Source organism: Rhagoletis zephyria, unplaced genomic scaffold (assembly GCF_001687245.7).
Source record: "Rhagoletis zephyria isolate East Lansing unplaced genomic scaffold, Rhagoletis_zephyria_1.1 Rzeph_scaffold_01860, whole genome shotgun sequence".
In the NCBI taxonomy this organism is placed as follows: Eukaryota; Metazoa; Arthropoda; class Insecta; order Diptera; family Tephritidae; genus Rhagoletis; species Rhagoletis zephyria.
The window spans coordinates 63,019-79,950 of record NW_016158944.1 but is presented as its reverse complement, the minus strand read 5'-3'; the positions used below and the strand labels follow the sequence as shown (position 1 = coordinate 79,950).

Here is a 16,932-nt window from a genome sequence, read left to right as displayed (position 1 = left end):
TTTAGATTCAAATTTAAAGCACCAGAGATTCTTTAATGGTCCAACGTTTTTTATAAACGTGGGATAGTGAATCACAAATGAAATTTTGGTTTTAGTGTAGTTCCGAAAAGTTCGAAGCTTATGGTGTTTTTCGATTTTCTCCTGCATTTCGTTTAAAAGATTGTCATCAAATTCTGTCCAATTTTCCCTCACTTTCATAAGTATTACATAAAGTATCTTTTAAAATGTTAGGTAGTTCGAAAAACCTTTTATCTGAAATTTTATTGGCATGAGAGTAACTTTGCTTTGTTTTTCTGTAAAAACTATTTCATTATTTAAAATTACGGGTAGTACCCTATTAACGATTTCGAATTCTTTAGCAGCTTCCCAAGCATCATTTTCTTTAAGAACTTTTACAAATTTATGAAAAGTTTTAATTTTATAAAATGGATCTTTGAAAAATAAAATGAGACTCCTTATATTCTGCATATCTATTTCCTGTTCGTTCTTCAATAAATCTTTCTCCACAAAGGTCGCTGGCTGGCGGTAAAAATATTAGTTGCGTTAAATCATTCACAAGTACATCTATGTCTTTTCTGGTAAAATTTGATTTGTCGTGCAGATTAGTTAAAAAACTTAAGAACAATTGTTTCAAAAAAAAATCGTTTGAAAATGTTAACAATGGTATTTACACAAAAAGCATGAAACCATATTGAAATAATATAATAATTAAGGCTTATAAACCCATTATTTTAGGTTGTTAATTAAACATAGTACATTAGGAGATGGCTTGTCGTCTTTTAAATGTATACAATAAAAATATTTTTGAACGAACATCCAAAACTCTAAGCCAGAGTATTTTAAATTCAATACATGAAACACTTTAAAACAGGTATCAAAGGCGCTTAAAAAACAAGGCAGCTCATATTTGATTTCATCGAAATAAACATAAAATTTTGAGTCACTTAAATTATAACCAACTGCAATAACAATTGGTTGTAAGCTCTCACCGCGGTCGTAAAGAGAACTCTTCAGCTTTTCTAAACTGTTTTCAACATCGTTGGCCGTAATTACATGAAGGAGAAATGATATCTGGGAATCTTTGATGGTAGACCTGTAAATCTTTTTGACGCTATTCGCTTTTCGTTTTATAGTTGCACGCAGCAAAACATGTAGTGGTAGCGCTATGAGTTGGTCAGATCCTACATATTTAACAAAAATTTATAAATTAAGTGCAACCCTTTATAAAATAAGTTGACAAACCTTTTATCTTCTGATCTTATTTTTTCCAGTTGCTGCAAGAGCGCCGGGTCCGACAACTTCTCACTTAAACACTCAAATATGACCAATCAACGCACCAATTTTTGCACGTAAAAATAAAAAAATAAAAAATAGGAGAGTCACAAATTTATTAGTGAAAATGTCCCAAGTTGCGTAAAAGAATTACTAAAAATCAACGGCATTTTTAGCAACCAAAAAATTCACTAGTCTGGCGAATTTTCCTAAATTTTGGACAAAGTTTGAAGCTTATATTGTAATGGTTTACATTATAAGATGAATTATATAAAAAAATGTATTAAAGCTGAATAGAAAACATAATAAAGGGTGAACACACCAAAACTGCGACACTTAGAAATTACTACCAGAAACAAACTAGCAGGCTTTGAATTTATTTTTTTTTGTATTATATAACTTGGAAGTTTAGATGTTATTAAAATGTTAAAATATTAGTTATTATTTGCTCCATATGCAAGTGATCGGTATTTTCATCGCACACGCGCCATCATGTTCTGCACGACTGCATCATCGACTTTACGCGATGCGCACAACTACTTTGTTTTGCACTCTTCAATATTTTTCACTGTTTCACCTGTTTTCTGCAAGATTTCTTTGACAATTGACCAATATTCCCCAATAGGACGTGGATCTGGGCTATTGGGTGGATTGCAGTCGTGAGGTACAAAATTGATGTTATTTGCATTATACCACGGCAATGTGTCCTTGGCATAGTGGCAGGTTCCCACGTCCGCCTAGAACAGTGGCCTACTCCTTATCTGTTGATAAATGACAGTAGACGCTTTTGAGGCACTCATCCCGATAAACTTGGTCATTCATTGTCCCGGATGGGAAAAAAGGGCTGGTCTTACGGCCACAGGATCAAATAGCTTACCAAACCATGTGGTTTTTTGGAAATTTGGACTTCATTTTCAGCTTACAACTTTCAGGGGCATCTTGACGACTTGCACCAGTATAAAAATCTTGACCTGCAATATATTTTGAATTTTTATAGCAGTAGGTTTCGTAGTCCATAACAATGCAGTTGTATTTTTTAATTTAGAATTCATACAACTTCCGAATGCGGGATTTCGCTGTAACATTCTACTTTGCACCTCGGTCTGGCGCTGTTTGAGCTGTAGAACATCTCAATGAAGCTTTCCACTTTACCTTTTGTACGAAAAACTGCAATCTGCGTACGGATTTTGCAACATAACGCGACAAAATCTTCGAATTTCGCGAAAACGCACTGAGGACCTTCCGAGCATTGTTTTTATCACTTTGACCATGCTAACCCCCGCTCCCTGGTTACTCGTAACTGCCAGGCCTTATTTGTACCGATTAAAACCCTGCAAACTGTCGAATAGTGCAATCTTTAATTTTTTAACAATTTTACGTGTACTTAAGGCCGGATCATTTATAAACTCGGGCAAAAAGGTTTGTCTCGTTTCTAACTCGGTTGCCAATTTTACCTCAACTAGGAATCGAATTCAAATGAAATTTCTTCTACGTCCAACTAAGGTCATGTGGTCAGCTTATGGTATTTGAATTTCAAAATATTGAATTTGTTTTGGGTAAGTTATAAGCTTCCCAAAGTGTCGCAGTTTTGGCGTGTTCACCCTTTAGTTGTCCAAACTACTCAAAACGTCGTGCCTCTATTTCAAGGAACATCACTGTATAGGTATTGTATAACATTATTTGCAACAAAACAAGATATGTGTTGTACATTATAGCAAAAGGTCCTCTATATAGCGTTCAAAGTCATTTTCTCGTGAAGCTGTTTCAAAATTCACGTCTGGTTTTCGATCCCAAATGTTACCATGACTTTCATGAGTCTCATCATCTAAAGGTTTACTACAAGTACCGATTGGCAGAGACTTTTTCACTGTATTGTCATCAGATCGAAGATCGTTTTCATCAATCTGCATTTTAAGTTTACTCTTTTTGATTTGACGTTCAGTAGATCTTTTTAAGTGCTTAACTTCTCGTTTCCGCGATGTGTAATTTAATTGATCTGAATGCAGAGAACATAGCCGCAATTTGACCAGTGCATTTTTACGATCACCTTGCTCCCGATATGAAAAATTAACTTCCCAGCTTCGCAAGTTTTCTCTCTCTTCACATTTTCTGCTTCCACATTGAAACTGTCCTTTCCCTGTAACGACCTCGTTCTTAGTACGCCAACGAAGAGCAACTTTGTTATCTTTGTGACGAGTTAAGTCTGCTATACAATATTCCTTGAAAGTAAAAATACTGATATTAGATTTGATTTATTGCCTGAGATAAGTTGTAAAGTTTAAAAAATATATTCGTACATAAAATATTTGGATGTGCAATGGGATATTAAAAGAACTACAATCAAAATCAATTACAAAATTTGGACCACTCTAATGAAAATCATCGAAAATGTTTTTTTGGAAATTTCAAGACTCTCCCCCTGTTGTTGTTGTTGTTGTAGCGGCTACTAAGCCCCGTTCGGGGCGGTTCATCCATCAACATTGGGCTGTCCATAGGGACAGGGGCGTTAGCTGAGTGGGATTCTCAGGGCATGTGAAGAGGTACCGGGAGTCATGTGGCGACTCTCCAATGCCGGGCATTGGTTGGGCACATCCTCGTTGATTCTGCTCAGGTAGCTGTTGAGCCTGCGGCAATAGCCAGAGCGAAGTTGGGCTATTGTAGTGCGGGTCTCCCGAGGCAGACAAAGTTCTGTCCCGTCCACGTCCGGTGGTTGTGTGCCTAGAACGGCATTCACAGGGCGGGAGTCTACATAACTTGAGACTGATTCCCTGTGAATGCCGTTCAGGGCCTGTCGGTAAGTTGACGGGTCCAGAGGTTGTTTGATATACCTCTGGACTTCGTCTGTCAGTTCGATGTCAGATGCCTCCTGACGTGCCGTGGCGAGGGCTCTTCCGCGAGCAGTTGCCCGCTGGGATGGCCACGTCTGTAGCTCCCAGCGAGGAACTGCTTGCAAAGCATTAAGTTATGCTCCTTTACCGGGAGCATCTGGGCCTCGTCATGAAGGTGATGTAGAGGCGTCATCAGGAGGCATCCTGTCGCGGTACGTAATGCCGTGTTTTAGGAGGTCTGCAGCTTCATCCACTGCGTCCTGCTAGTCCCCGGCGACCATACGGGCGCTGCGTAGTTTAGAACCGGCCGGCCAATTGCCTTGTATGTTGCCAACAACGTTTCTTTATCTTTGCCCCAAGTGCTGCCGGCCAGCGACTTGAGGACATTGTTGCGGCTCTGTACTTTGTTGACAATTGCGGTTGTATGCGCCGAGAAGGAGAGCAGACTGTCGAAGGTAACTCCGAGGATTTTCGGGTTATTCACCGTCGGTATTGTTACGCCATCGACGTGAATACCCAGCGGCAGTCTGACTTTTTTCGTCCAGGTGGTGAAAAGGGTTGCCGAGGATATCGCAGGGGATAGGGCAAGGCTCCTTGCAGTGAAGAAGCGAGAAAGTTCAGAGAGGTAACCGTTTACTTTTGAGCACAAGTCATCAATTCCATTCCCAGACGCCATGATCGAACAATCGTCAGCATACGAGACTATATTAACACCCTCTGGTGGCTGAGGAAGCTTTGATATGTAATAATTAAACAGTAGCGGGGACAGGACACCACCCTGTGGTACCCCCTGTTTAATTTTACGTGGCTTGCTAGTTTTGTCTCTGAAGATTACTGACGAGTGTCGACCACTAAGGTAATTCGCCGACCACCGTTTGAGTCCCTGTGGGAGTGAGGAGACCTCTATATCATCTAGTAGCGTTGAATGACTGACAGTGTCGATCGCCTTGGACAGGTCCAACGCTACTAGAATTGTTCTCTCACAGGGGCGGTTTCGGTTTAGGCCACGAGTTATCTGAGTGTTTATGGAGTTAAGAGCTGTCGTTGTACTATGCACTTTACGGAACCCATGTTGATGCTTCGCTGGGGTCAGGTGGTTCGTGAAGTACGGGAGCAGCATGGCCTCGGTCGTCTTCGCTACCGGGGAAAGGAGAGTTATCGGGCGATAAGACTCTCCTTTGTTGGCTGGTTTCCCCGGTTTGAGCAGTGGGACCACTCTCCCCATTTTCCAGATGTCTGGAATGACGAGAGTGGCCATAGACAGGTTGAGGACCTCCGTTAGGTACGCTACTCCCGCAGGACCCAAATTTTTCAGCATCAACATGCATATTCCGTCGGGTCCAATGGCTTTGGAGGCTTTCGCCTTCCCGATGGCTACCCTTACCTCACCGCTGGTGAAAACAAGAGGCGCACTAGGTTTTGGCATTTTGTGCAGCCTTCTGGTCACTCGACGTTTGGCTTTATCCACCGGAGGATGCAGAATGAACTGACGGCTAAAATAGCTCGCGCATCTCTCCGGGTCCGACGAAGCGTGGTCACCAAAGTCTATCTCGACTCTGTCGTCGCGCTTCGTCGGGTTGGACAACGACCTCACTCTACCCCCTAATTTTATGCGCTTTTATGAGAAATAATATTGCCTATTTTTATAGACTTTTTTAAAGGTCATTTATAGGTCGCGACTAAGAATGATAGAATACAAGACTGCGCCGTCCTGGGCATTGACATTTGTGTACCACAAGTAAACAAAGAATAGAGCGAAAAGAAGAACGAGTTGAAACTGCCAAAACAGTTCACTTTACAGCGAACGACTGTCGCAATTTAACACATAGCACTTTATTTTATTAGTTTTTACGCAGTGTTCAGCTCAAAAATCACTCACAAATTGCAAATTAACACAATTTAAACTGATTTTTCACTTATAATTCAAATTTCTCTTTCGCTGATTTGTAAACAAAGGTTTATTTACAAGTTACCACAACTGTCAAAATCGGCGAAACCAAAGTAGCGATACCACTGACGGCGCCACCTTTGCTCGCTGCATCGTGGGTCGCGACTTGTCGATTTAGGTCAGAAAATGCAATTTTGTAGATTTAGGAGTTTTTGAATGACTATTTTTGATTTGATCGATGATAAACTAGTCTTTAACGAACACATTGATTATACTGTAGGCAAGATCGCAAAAAAAATATACTTTACGCAGAGAACCTGCAGATACTTGAGTAGAAGGTATAAGACGATGGTATATAGATCTATAATCGAACCTCATTTTATTAATTGTCCAACTATTTTTTCATAATGAGAGATAGTCAAATTTATAAACTGCAAAAGCAACAGAACAGAGCCATGCGATTCATCCTTAGAAAACGTTATGACACACCTATCAGAGACATGTTGGCCGAATTAAATTGGCTGAGTGTTAAACAACCACTTTTTTACTACACAATGCAATTTATTAGGAACATTGTAGATGGCAACTTGCCTGATTACTTAAAAAGCAACATAAAGTATGTCAATAATGTACACTCCAAAAATACTCGAAATAAAAATGATTTCAATCTACCTGCTTATAAAAGGGAAGGAGATAATTGTAACTTGTATTATAAAGGATTAAGTTGCTTTAATGAATTACCAAATGATGTTAAATCAAGCAATATGTATGAATTTAAACAAAAATTGTACAATTATTGTAGGATCCTTCCTATTTAGTGATGCATGGGCAATCTTCCAGACTTTCAATCGCAATGCATACGCACCAAGTATACTGTTGCATTACGCCAACATATACTCTTCCGCACGCATCCGAAAAGCAGCCGAGGTTCAACACAAAACGCATCACTAGATCAAATCTGTGAATCGCTGTTTAGATGCTTGTTTCGCAATTTGCATGAATACGCGGTGGCTCAACCGCAGCCAAATAGTGCAATCATTGTAATGATTTGTTTTGGAAGTATGCCTCATTGTTTTTCACTGCAGTTGGTGTCCATATAAATGGCCTATACTTTATACTTTGTCTAGGCTTTAAATTATAGATCCTAAATTTACATAAATATGTATATGCATATAAGTTTAAGCTAGGCTTAATTAAGCTGTAAGAATTAAATAAATAAATAAATAAATTTTAACGATCGAATATGATGTGAGAAGAGGATATATGGGCTACATAAATGGTAAAATGGTATATAATAATCTATTGTCGGACTTGGCTAAAAAAAACCCTCATTTCTTAGTTTTTTAAATTTCGACCATCGATAATTTCTACAATTTCCAAATATGTAGTTCTATCTAAAACGAAATCTATTTTTAAATAAACTGATAGCTCATTTATTGCAATCGCATAAAAATTGAAGTTAGGCGACTTTTCTTAAATACGGCCTTGAATTTATATCGTAGGGATTTGTCGGGTATCCGGAATCCGGCCGTTTTTCTGTTATCCGACTATCCTGCCGGATTTCCGGATGTCGATTATAGAAGNCGACTGTCGCAATTTAACACATAGCACTTTATTTTATTAGTTTTTACGCAGTGTTCAGCTCAAAAATCACTCACAAATTGCAAATTAACACAATTTAAACTGATTTTTCACTTATAATTCAAATTTCTCTTTCGCTGATTTGTAAACAAAGGTTTATTTACAAGTTACCACAACTGTCAAAATCGGCGAAACCAAAGTAGCGATACCACTGACGGCGCCACCTTTGCTCGCTGCATCGTGGGTCGCGACTTGTCGATTTAGGTCAGAAAATGCAATTTTGTAGATTTAGGAGTTTTTGAATGACTATTTTTGATTTGATNGCTGTCTGCCGAGGCGCGACCGCTGTTAAGAAAAAATCTTTAAGAAACTATTTTTTTCATAAAACTCAATTTTTGGAGGTATTTTCAAATCGGTCCAGCTCACTTAAATCTTGATATTTTTCCGAAATATTTTGGTGGACGTCTTAAAATATAATAGATTTTATAATTCCAATGGAAGAATAGTACCNAATTGTCCAACTATTTTTTCATAATGAGAGATAGTCAAATTTATAAACTGCAAAAGCAACAGAACAGAGCCATGCGATTCATCCTTAGAAAACGTTATGACACACCTATCAGAGACATGTTGGCCGAATTAAATTGGCTGAGTGTTAAACNGATTTGTTTTTGTATGAGGAGTGATGCAGTCTAATGTATATTTTCAATTCTCTATGTTTAGATTCAAATTTAAAGCACCAGAGATTCTTTAATGGTCCAACGTTTTTTATAAACGTGGGATAGTGAATCACAAATGAAATTTTGGTTTTAGTGTAGTTCCGAAAAGTTCGAAGCTTATGGTGTTTTTCGATTTTCTCCTGCATTTCGTTTAAAAGATTGTCATCAAATTCTGTCCTGTCAATTTTCCCTCACTTTCATAAGTATTACATAAAGTATCTTTTAAAATGTTAGGTAGTTCGAAAAATCTTTTTATCTGAAATTTTATTGGCATGAGAGTAACTTTGCTTTGTTTTTCTGTAAAAACTATTTCATTATTTAAAATTACGGGTAGTACCCTATTAACGATTTCGAATTCTTTAGCATCTTCCCAAGCATCATTTTCTTTAAGAACTTTTACAAATTTATGAAAAGTTTTAATTTTATAAAATGGATCTTTGAAAAATAAAATGAGACTCCTTATATTCTGCATATCTATTTCCTGTTCGTTCTTCAATAAATCTTTCTCCACAAAGGTCGCTGGCGGTAAAAATATTCACAAGTACATCTATGTCTTTTCTGGTAAAATTTGATTTGTCGTGCAGATTAGTTAAAAAACTTAAGAACAATTGTTTAAAAAAAAAATCGTTTGAAAATGTTAACAATGTTGTTTACACAAAAAGCATGAAACCATATTGAAATAATATAATAATTAAGGCTTATAAACCCATTATTTTAGGTTGTTAATTAAACATAGTACATTAGGAGATGGCTTGTCGTCTTTTAAATGTATACAATAAAAATATTTTTGAACGAACATCCAAAACTCTAAGCCAGAGTATTTTAAATTCAATACATGAAACACTTTAAAACAGGTATCAAAGGCGCTTAAAAAACAAGGCAGCTCATATTTGATTTCATCGAAATAAACATAAAATTTTGAGTCACTTAAATTCTAACCAACTGCAATAACAATTGGTTGTAAGCTCTCACCGCGGTCGTAAAGAGAACTCTTCAGCTTTTCTAAACTGTTTTCAACATCGTTGGCCGTAATTACATGAAGGAGAAATGATATCTGCGAATCTTTGATGGTAGACCTGTAAATCTTTTTGACGCTATTCGCTTTTCGTTTTATAGTTGCACGCAGCAAAACATGTAGTGGTAGCGCTATGAGTTGGGCAGATCCTACATGTTCAACAAAAATTTATAAATTAAGTGCAACCCTTTATAAAATAAGTTGACAAACCTTTTATCTTCTGGTCCGACAACTTCTCACTTAAACACTCAAATATGACCAATCAACGCACCAATTTTTGCACGTAAAAATAAAAAAAAATAAAAAATAGGAGAGTCACACATTTATTAGTGAAAATTTCCCAAGTTGCGCAAAAGAATTACTAAATATCAACGGCATTTTTAGCAACCAAAAAATTCACTAGTCTGGCGAATTTTCCTAAATTTTGGACAAAGTTTGAAGCTTATATTGTAATGGTTTACATTATAAGATGAATTATATAAAAAAATGTATTAAAGCTGAATAGAAAACATAATAAAGGGTGAACACACCAAAACTGCGACACTTAGAAATTACTACCAGAAACAAACTAGCAGGCTTTGAAATTTTTTTTTTTTGTATTATATAACTTGGAAGTTTAGATGTTATTAAAATGTTAAAATATTAGTTATTATTTGCTCCATATGCAAGTGATCGGTATTTTCATCGCACACGCGCCATCATGTTCTGCACGACTGCATCATCGACTTTACGCGATGCGCACAACTACTTTGTTTTGCACTCTTCAATATTTTTCACTGTTTCAAGAGGACGTGGCTCTGGGCTATTGGGTGGATTGCAGTCGTGAGGTACAAAATTGATGTTATTTGCATTATACCACGGCAATGTGTCCTTGGCATAGTGGCAGGTTCCCACGTCCGCCTAGAACAGTGGCCTACTCCTTATCTGTTGATAAATGACAGAAGACGCCTTTTGAGGCACTCATCCCGATAAACTTGATCATTCATTGTCCCGGATGGGAAAAAAGGGCTGATCTTACGGCCACAGGATCAAATAGCTTGTCAAACCAAGTGGTTTTTTGGAAATTTGGACTTCATTTTCAGCTTACAACTTTCAGGGGCATCTTGACGACTTGCACCAGTATAAAAATCTTGACCTGCAATATATTTTGAATTTTTATAGCAGTAGGTTTCGTAGTCCATAACAATGCAGTTGTATTTTTTAATTTAGAATTCATACAACTTCCGAATGCGGGATTTCGCTGTAACATTCTACTTTGCGCCTCGGTCTGGCGCTGTTTGAGCTGTAGAACATCTCAATGAAGCTTTCCGCTTTACCTTTTGTACGAAAAACTGCGATCTGCGTACGGATTTTGCAACATAACGCGACAAAATCTTCGGATTTCGCGAAAACGCACTGAGGACCTTCCGAGCACTGTTTTTATCACTTTGACCATGCTAACCCCCGCTCCCTGGTTTTCTCTTAACTGCCAGGCCTTATTTGTACCGATTAAAACCCTGCAAACTGTCGAATAGTGCAATCTTTAATTTTTTAGCAATTTTACGTGTACTTAAGGCCGGATCATTTATAAACTCGTGCAAAATGGTTTGTCTCGTTTCTAACCGGTTGCCATTTTTAACTCAACTAGGAATCGAATTCAAATGAAATTTCTTCTACGTCCAACTAAGGTCATGTGGTCAGCTTATGGTATTTGAATTTCAAAATATTGAATTTGTTTTGGGTAAGTTATAAGCTTCCCAAAGTGTCGCAGTTTTGGCGTGTTCACCCTTTAGTTGTCCAAACTACTCAAAACGTCGTGCCTCTATTTCAAGGAACATCACTGTATAGGTATTGTATAACATTATTTGCAACAAAACAAGATATGTGTTGTACATTATAGCAAAAGGTCCTCTATATAGCGTTCAAAGTCATTTTCTCGTGAAGCTGTTTCAAAATTCACGTCTGGTTTTCGATCCCAAATGTTACCATGACTTTCATGAGTCTCATCATCTAAAGGTTTACTACAAGTACCGATTGGCAGAGACTTTTTCACTGTATTGTCATCAGATCGAAGATCGTTTTCATCAATCTGCATTTTAAGTTTACTCTTTTTGATTTGACGTTCAGTAGATCTTTTTAAGTGCTTAACTTCTCGTTTCCGCGATGTGTAATTTAATTGATCTGAATGCAGAGAACATAGCCGCAATTTGACCAGTGCATTTTTACGATCACCTTGCTCCCGATATGAAAAATTAACTTCCCAGCTTCGCAAGTTTTCTCTCTCTTCACATTTTCTGCTTCCACATTGAAACTGTCCTTTCCCTGTAACGACCTCGTTCTTAGTACGCCAACGAAGAGCAACTTTGTTATCTTTGTGACGAGTTAAGTCTGCTATACAATATTCCTTGAAAGTAAAAATACTGATATTAGATTTGATTTATTGCCTGAGATAAGCTGTAAAGTTTAACTAGTAATTTTTAGCAAAAAAAAACCGACTTCAACTCCCATATAAAAAAAAATAAATATATATATATATATATCTCATGATCCGCTGATCGGATCTTAACCAGATTAGTATGGGACCACCTCTGAGACACTACCTTTCCGCTGCAAAAAGAATTATCGAAATCTGTTGACGTGGTCCAAAGTTACGCGGTAACATACATAAAAAAAAAAAAAAATATTCCGACGAATTGATAACCTCCTCCTTTTTTGGAAGTCGGTTAAAGAATATATTCGTACATTAATTATTTGGATGTGCAATGGGATATTAAAAGAACTACAATCAAAATCAATTACAAAATTTGGACCACTCTAATGAAAATCATCGAAAATGTTTTTTTGGAATATTTCAAGACTCTACCCCCTGTTGTTCTTGTTGTTGTAGCGGCTACTAAGCCCCGTTCGGGGCGGTTCATCCATCAACATTGGGCTGTCCATAGGGACAGGGGCGTTAGCTGAGTGGGATTCTCAGGGCATGTGAAGAGGTACCGGGAGTCATGTGGCGACTCTCCAATGCCGGGCATTGGTTGGGCACATCCTCGTTGATTCTGCTCAGGTAGCTGTTGAGCCTGCGGCAATAGCCAGAGCGAAGTTGGGCTATTGTAGTGCGGGTCTCCCGAGGCAGACAAAGTTCTGTCCCGTCCACGTCCGGCGGTTGTGTGCCTAGAACGGCATTCACAGGGCGAGAGTCTACATAACTTGAGACTGATTCCCTGTGAATGCCGTTCAGGGCCTGTCGGTAAGTTGACGGGTCCAGAGGTGGTTTGATATACCTCTGGACTTCGTCTGTCAGTTCGTAAAGATGCCTCCTGACGTGCCGTGGCGAGGGCTCTTCCGCGAGCAGTTGCCCGCTGGGATGGCCACGTCTGTGGCTCCCAGCGAGGAACTGATTGCAGAGCATTATGTTATGCTCCTTTACAGGGAGCATCTGGGCGTCGTCATGGAGGTGGTGTTGAGGCGTCATCAGGAGGCATCCTGTCGCAGTTCGTAATGCCGTGTTTGGCAGGTCTGCAGCTTCATCCACTGCGTCCTGCTAGTCCCCGGCGACCATACAGGCGCTGCGTAGTTTAGAACCGGCCGGCCAATTGCCTTGTATGTTGCCAACAACGTTTCTTTATCTTTGCACCAAGTGCTGCAGGCCAGCGACTTGAGGACATTGTTACGGCTCTGTACTTTGTTGACAATTGCGGTTGTATGCGCCGAGAAGGAGAGCAGACTGTCGAAGGTAACTCCGAGGATTTTCGGGTTATTCACCGTAGGTATTGTTACGCCATCGACGTGAATACCCAGCGGCAGTCTGACCTTCTTCGTCCAGGTGGTGAAAAGGGTTGCCGAGGATTTTGCAGGGGATAGGGCAAGGCTCCTTGCAGTGAAGAAGCGAGAAAGTTCGGAGAGGTAACCGTTTACTTTTGAGCACAAGTCATCAATTCCATTCCCAGACGCCATGATTTAACAATCGTCAGCATACGAGACTATATTAACACCCTCTGGTGGCTGAGGAAGCTTTGATATCTAATAATTAAACAGTAGCGGGGACAGGACACCACCCTGTGGTACCCCCTGTTTAAGTTTACGTGGCTTGCTAGTTTTGTCTCTGAAGATTACTGACGAGTGTAGACCACTAAGGTAATTCGCCGACCACCGTTTGAGTCCCTGTGGGAGTGAGGAGACCTCTATATCATCTAGTAGCGTTGAATGACTGACAGTGTCGATCGCCTTGGACAGGTCCAACGCTACTAGAATTGTTCTCTCACAGGGGCGGTTTCGGTTTAGGCCACGAGTTATCTGAGTGTTTATGGAGTTAAGAGCTGTCGTTGTACTATGCACTTTACGGAACCCATGTTGATGCTTCGCTGGGGTCAGGTGGTTCGTGAAGTACGGGAGCAGCATGGCCTCGGTCGTCTTCGCTACCGGGGAAAGGAGAGTTATCGGGCGATAAGACTCTCCTTTGTTGGCTGGTTTCCCCGGTTTGAGCAGTGGGACCACTCTCCCCATTTTCCAGATGTCTGGAATGACGAGAGTGGCCATAGACAGGTTGAGGACCTCCGTTAGGTACGCTACTCCCGCAGGACCCAAATTTTTCAGCATCAACATGCATATTCCGTCGGGTCCAATGGCTTTGGAGGCTTTCGCCTTCCCGATGGCTACCCTTACCTCACCGCTGGTGAAAACAAGAGGCGCACTAGGTTTTGGCATTTTGTGCAGCCTTCTGGTCACTCGACGTTTGGCTTTATCCACCGGAGGATGCAGAATGAACTGACGGCTAAAATAGCTCGCGCATCTCTCCGGGTCCGACGAAGCGTGGTCACCAAAGTCTATCTCGACTCTGTCGTCGCGCTTCGTCGGGTTGGACAACGACCTCACTCTACCCCCTAATTTTATGCGCTTTTATGAGAAATAATATTGCCTATTTTTATAGACTTTTTTAAAGGTCATTTATAGGTCGCGACTAAGAATGATAGAATACAAGACTGCGCCGTCCTGGGCATTGACATTTGTGTACCACAAGTAAACAAAGAATAGAGCGAAAAGAAGAACGAGTTGAAACTGCCAAAACAGTTCACTTTACAGCGAAAAACGTGTTTTAATTTTGCTAAATGCGAAAAAAATGCATTTTTCACCTAATCTATTAGAGATTAGGTAACGTTTAAGTGCACTCCATTGCTTTGCAATTAAGGCTACTGCAGAAAACTGCGACAGCATCTCAGCGGGATTGATTAATTAACTAGCTAATGGAGGCTCCCTGGAGCAGAAGCAAAAGCATTGTGAGGAAATGCTGTTAATATAATAATAAAGAAACATTTCGGGAACGGCGTTGCCGTGCCCTTTGTACACAAAATGGAGCGATTCGTCCCAGCGCTACACTTGCATCTACGCATCTTTCATCTTGACGACTGTCGCAATTTAACACATAGCACTTTATTTTATTAGTTTTTATGCAGTCTTCAGCTCAAAAATCACTCACAAATTGCAAATTAACACAATTTAAACTGATTTTTCACTTATAATTCAAATTTCTCTTTCGCTGATTTGTAAACAAAGGTTTATTTACAAGTTACCACAACTGTCGTAGGTCGCGACTTGTCGATTTAGGTCAGAAAATGCAATTTTGTAGATTTAGGAGTTTTTGAATGACTATTTTTGATTTGATCGATGATAAACTAGTCTTTAACGAACACATTGATTATACTGTAGGCAAGATCGCAAAAAAAATATACTTTACGCAGAAACCTGCAGATACTTGAGTAGAAGGTATAAGACGATGGTATATAAATCTATAATCGAACCTCATTTTATTTATTGTCCAACTATTTTTTTCATAATGAGAGATAGTCAAATTTATAAACTGCAAAAGCAACAGAACAGAGCCATGCGATTCATCCATAGAAAACGTTATGACCAGAGCTGGGTAAATGCAATTACATTACAATTACAATTACATTCCTCAGTAATTGTAATTAGGATTCAATTCCTTTAGTTCACAGCAAAGGAATCGATTACTTTTTCAATTCCTTGAAGTAATTTCAAATGGAATTGTTTTTTTCTTTAATTCCATTACAAGGAATTTCATATTGTAATTGGAATAAATTACGTGCTAGTAATGTAATTTCTTTTATTTCAATTCCTTTGAAAGGAATTGGAAATGTAATTTTTTCCCAATTCCTTTGAAAGGAATTGAAAATGTAATTGATTTTTTTTCCAATTCCATTCCTCAAAGTAATTTAAAAAGTAATCGAAAAATTTAAGTAAACGCTAAAATTACACAAAAAACGCCGAGACGTAAAATTAATTTTAAGTAGTATGTTACGGATCTGTATACCGTTGTTTTAGATAAGGTCATTTAGTCAAGTTATTTTCATTTTAAGTTTTCATTGCGAATGAAAAAAATTCAAACTTTAACATGACCATACGGTCATGTACGATATGGCGTATGGGTAACATTATTTCCTGCTAGTATTTCATACAAAAAATTATTGCATGGAGAAAAATTTGCATGGTTGGAGAATGGGGCGTGGCACCTCCCATATAAACCGAACTTTTCATATTGCATATTTCTAGAAGTGTTCATGGTAGACTGTAAGCCTTTTTAAAACTATTTAGTTTGACACCCACATGCTAACATTTCATTTACTTTATCAATTTAACTGAGTTACAATTTCCAAATAGGTGGCAGCCCCCCAAACAGTTATCTTTCTTAAACCTCTTTAATTTGATACCCATATTGTAACATTTTATTTATTTTATCAATGTAATTTAGTTAAATTTTCAAACAGATGGCAACCCTCCTCAAACATATTTTCGGCAGTAAGCCTCTTAAAACTCTTTAGTTTGACACCCACATGGCAATATTTTATTTCTTCAACAATTTGACTGAGTTTAAATTTTCAAATAGGTGGAAACCCTCGTCAAAAATACTTCCAGCAGTTATCTTTCTTAAACCTCTTTAACTTGATACCCATATTGTAATAATTCATTAATTTTATCAATATAATTGGGTTTAAAAATTTTAAAATAGGTGGCAACCCTCCAAATTTTGGTTCTGGTATCATACCGAATAATAAAAAAAAAAATATTCAAATCGGTTCAGCCGTTCTCGGGTTTTGATGACCGTGACATACGAACACAACATTTTTATATATGTATATAGATATAGATATATACGATTTTAATCTTTGACCACAACAAAAATTCCATATTGTACATTCGTGAATGAACTTTCAGTTTCTCGATTACTTTTACAATTCCTTTGAGTAATTGAAAAACTAAAGTACTCTTGCAATTCCAGGTAATGGAATTGAAAAACAAAAATCAATTACATTTTCAATTCCTTTCAAAGGGATTGGAAAAAAAATTACATTACTAGCACGTAATTGATTTCAATTACAATATGAAATTCCTTGTAATGGAATTAAAGAAAAAACCAATTACATTTGAAATTACTTCAGGGAATTGAAAAAGTAATCGATTCCTTTGCTGTGAACTGAAGGACTTGATTCCTAATTACAATTCCTTGTAATCTGTAATTGGGAGTAATTTAATTCCTAAAGGAATCATTACGACCCAGCTCTGATTATGACACACCTATCAGAGACATGTTGGCCGAATTAAATTGGCTGAGTGTTAAACAACAACTTTTTTACTACACAA

The 16,932-nt window shown here is 38.3% G+C and overlaps 2 protein-coding genes and 2 long non-coding RNA genes across 4 annotated transcripts; all 4 read right to left on the bottom strand.

Annotated features, from left to right (window-relative positions):
• Positions 1–1,612, bottom strand: LOC108365390 (uncharacterized). The gene is made up of 2 exons (XR_001847919.1): positions 1,243–1,612; positions 1–1,181 (listed from the first exon to the last, which is right to left on the bottom strand). It is a non-coding gene; the product is annotated as an uncharacterized LOC108365390 (long non-coding RNA).
• A 1,278-nt stretch (positions 1,613–2,890) lies between these two features.
• Positions 2,891–3,521, bottom strand: LOC108365394 (protein FRA10AC1-like; the record flags this gene model as incomplete). The annotated part of the gene is made up of 1 exon (XM_017619401.1): positions 2,891–3,521. A coding segment is annotated over one exon (540 nt), but the record flags the coding sequence as incomplete, so codon positions are not given.
• A 5,447-nt stretch (positions 3,522–8,968) lies between these two features.
• On the bottom strand, positions 8,969–9,851 carry LOC108365391 (uncharacterized). The gene is made up of 2 exons (XR_001847920.1): positions 9,514–9,851; positions 8,969–9,452 (listed from the first exon to the last, which is right to left on the bottom strand). It is a non-coding gene; the product is annotated as an uncharacterized LOC108365391 (long non-coding RNA).
• Positions 9,852–11,085: 1,234 nt separating this feature from the next.
• LOC108365393 (protein FRA10AC1-like) lies at positions 11,086–11,716 on the bottom strand (the record flags this gene model as incomplete). Its single annotated transcript, XM_017619400.1, has 1 exon — positions 11,086–11,716. A coding segment is annotated over one exon (540 nt), but the record flags the coding sequence as incomplete, so codon positions are not given.
• Positions 11,717–16,932: the final 5,216 nt, after the last annotated feature.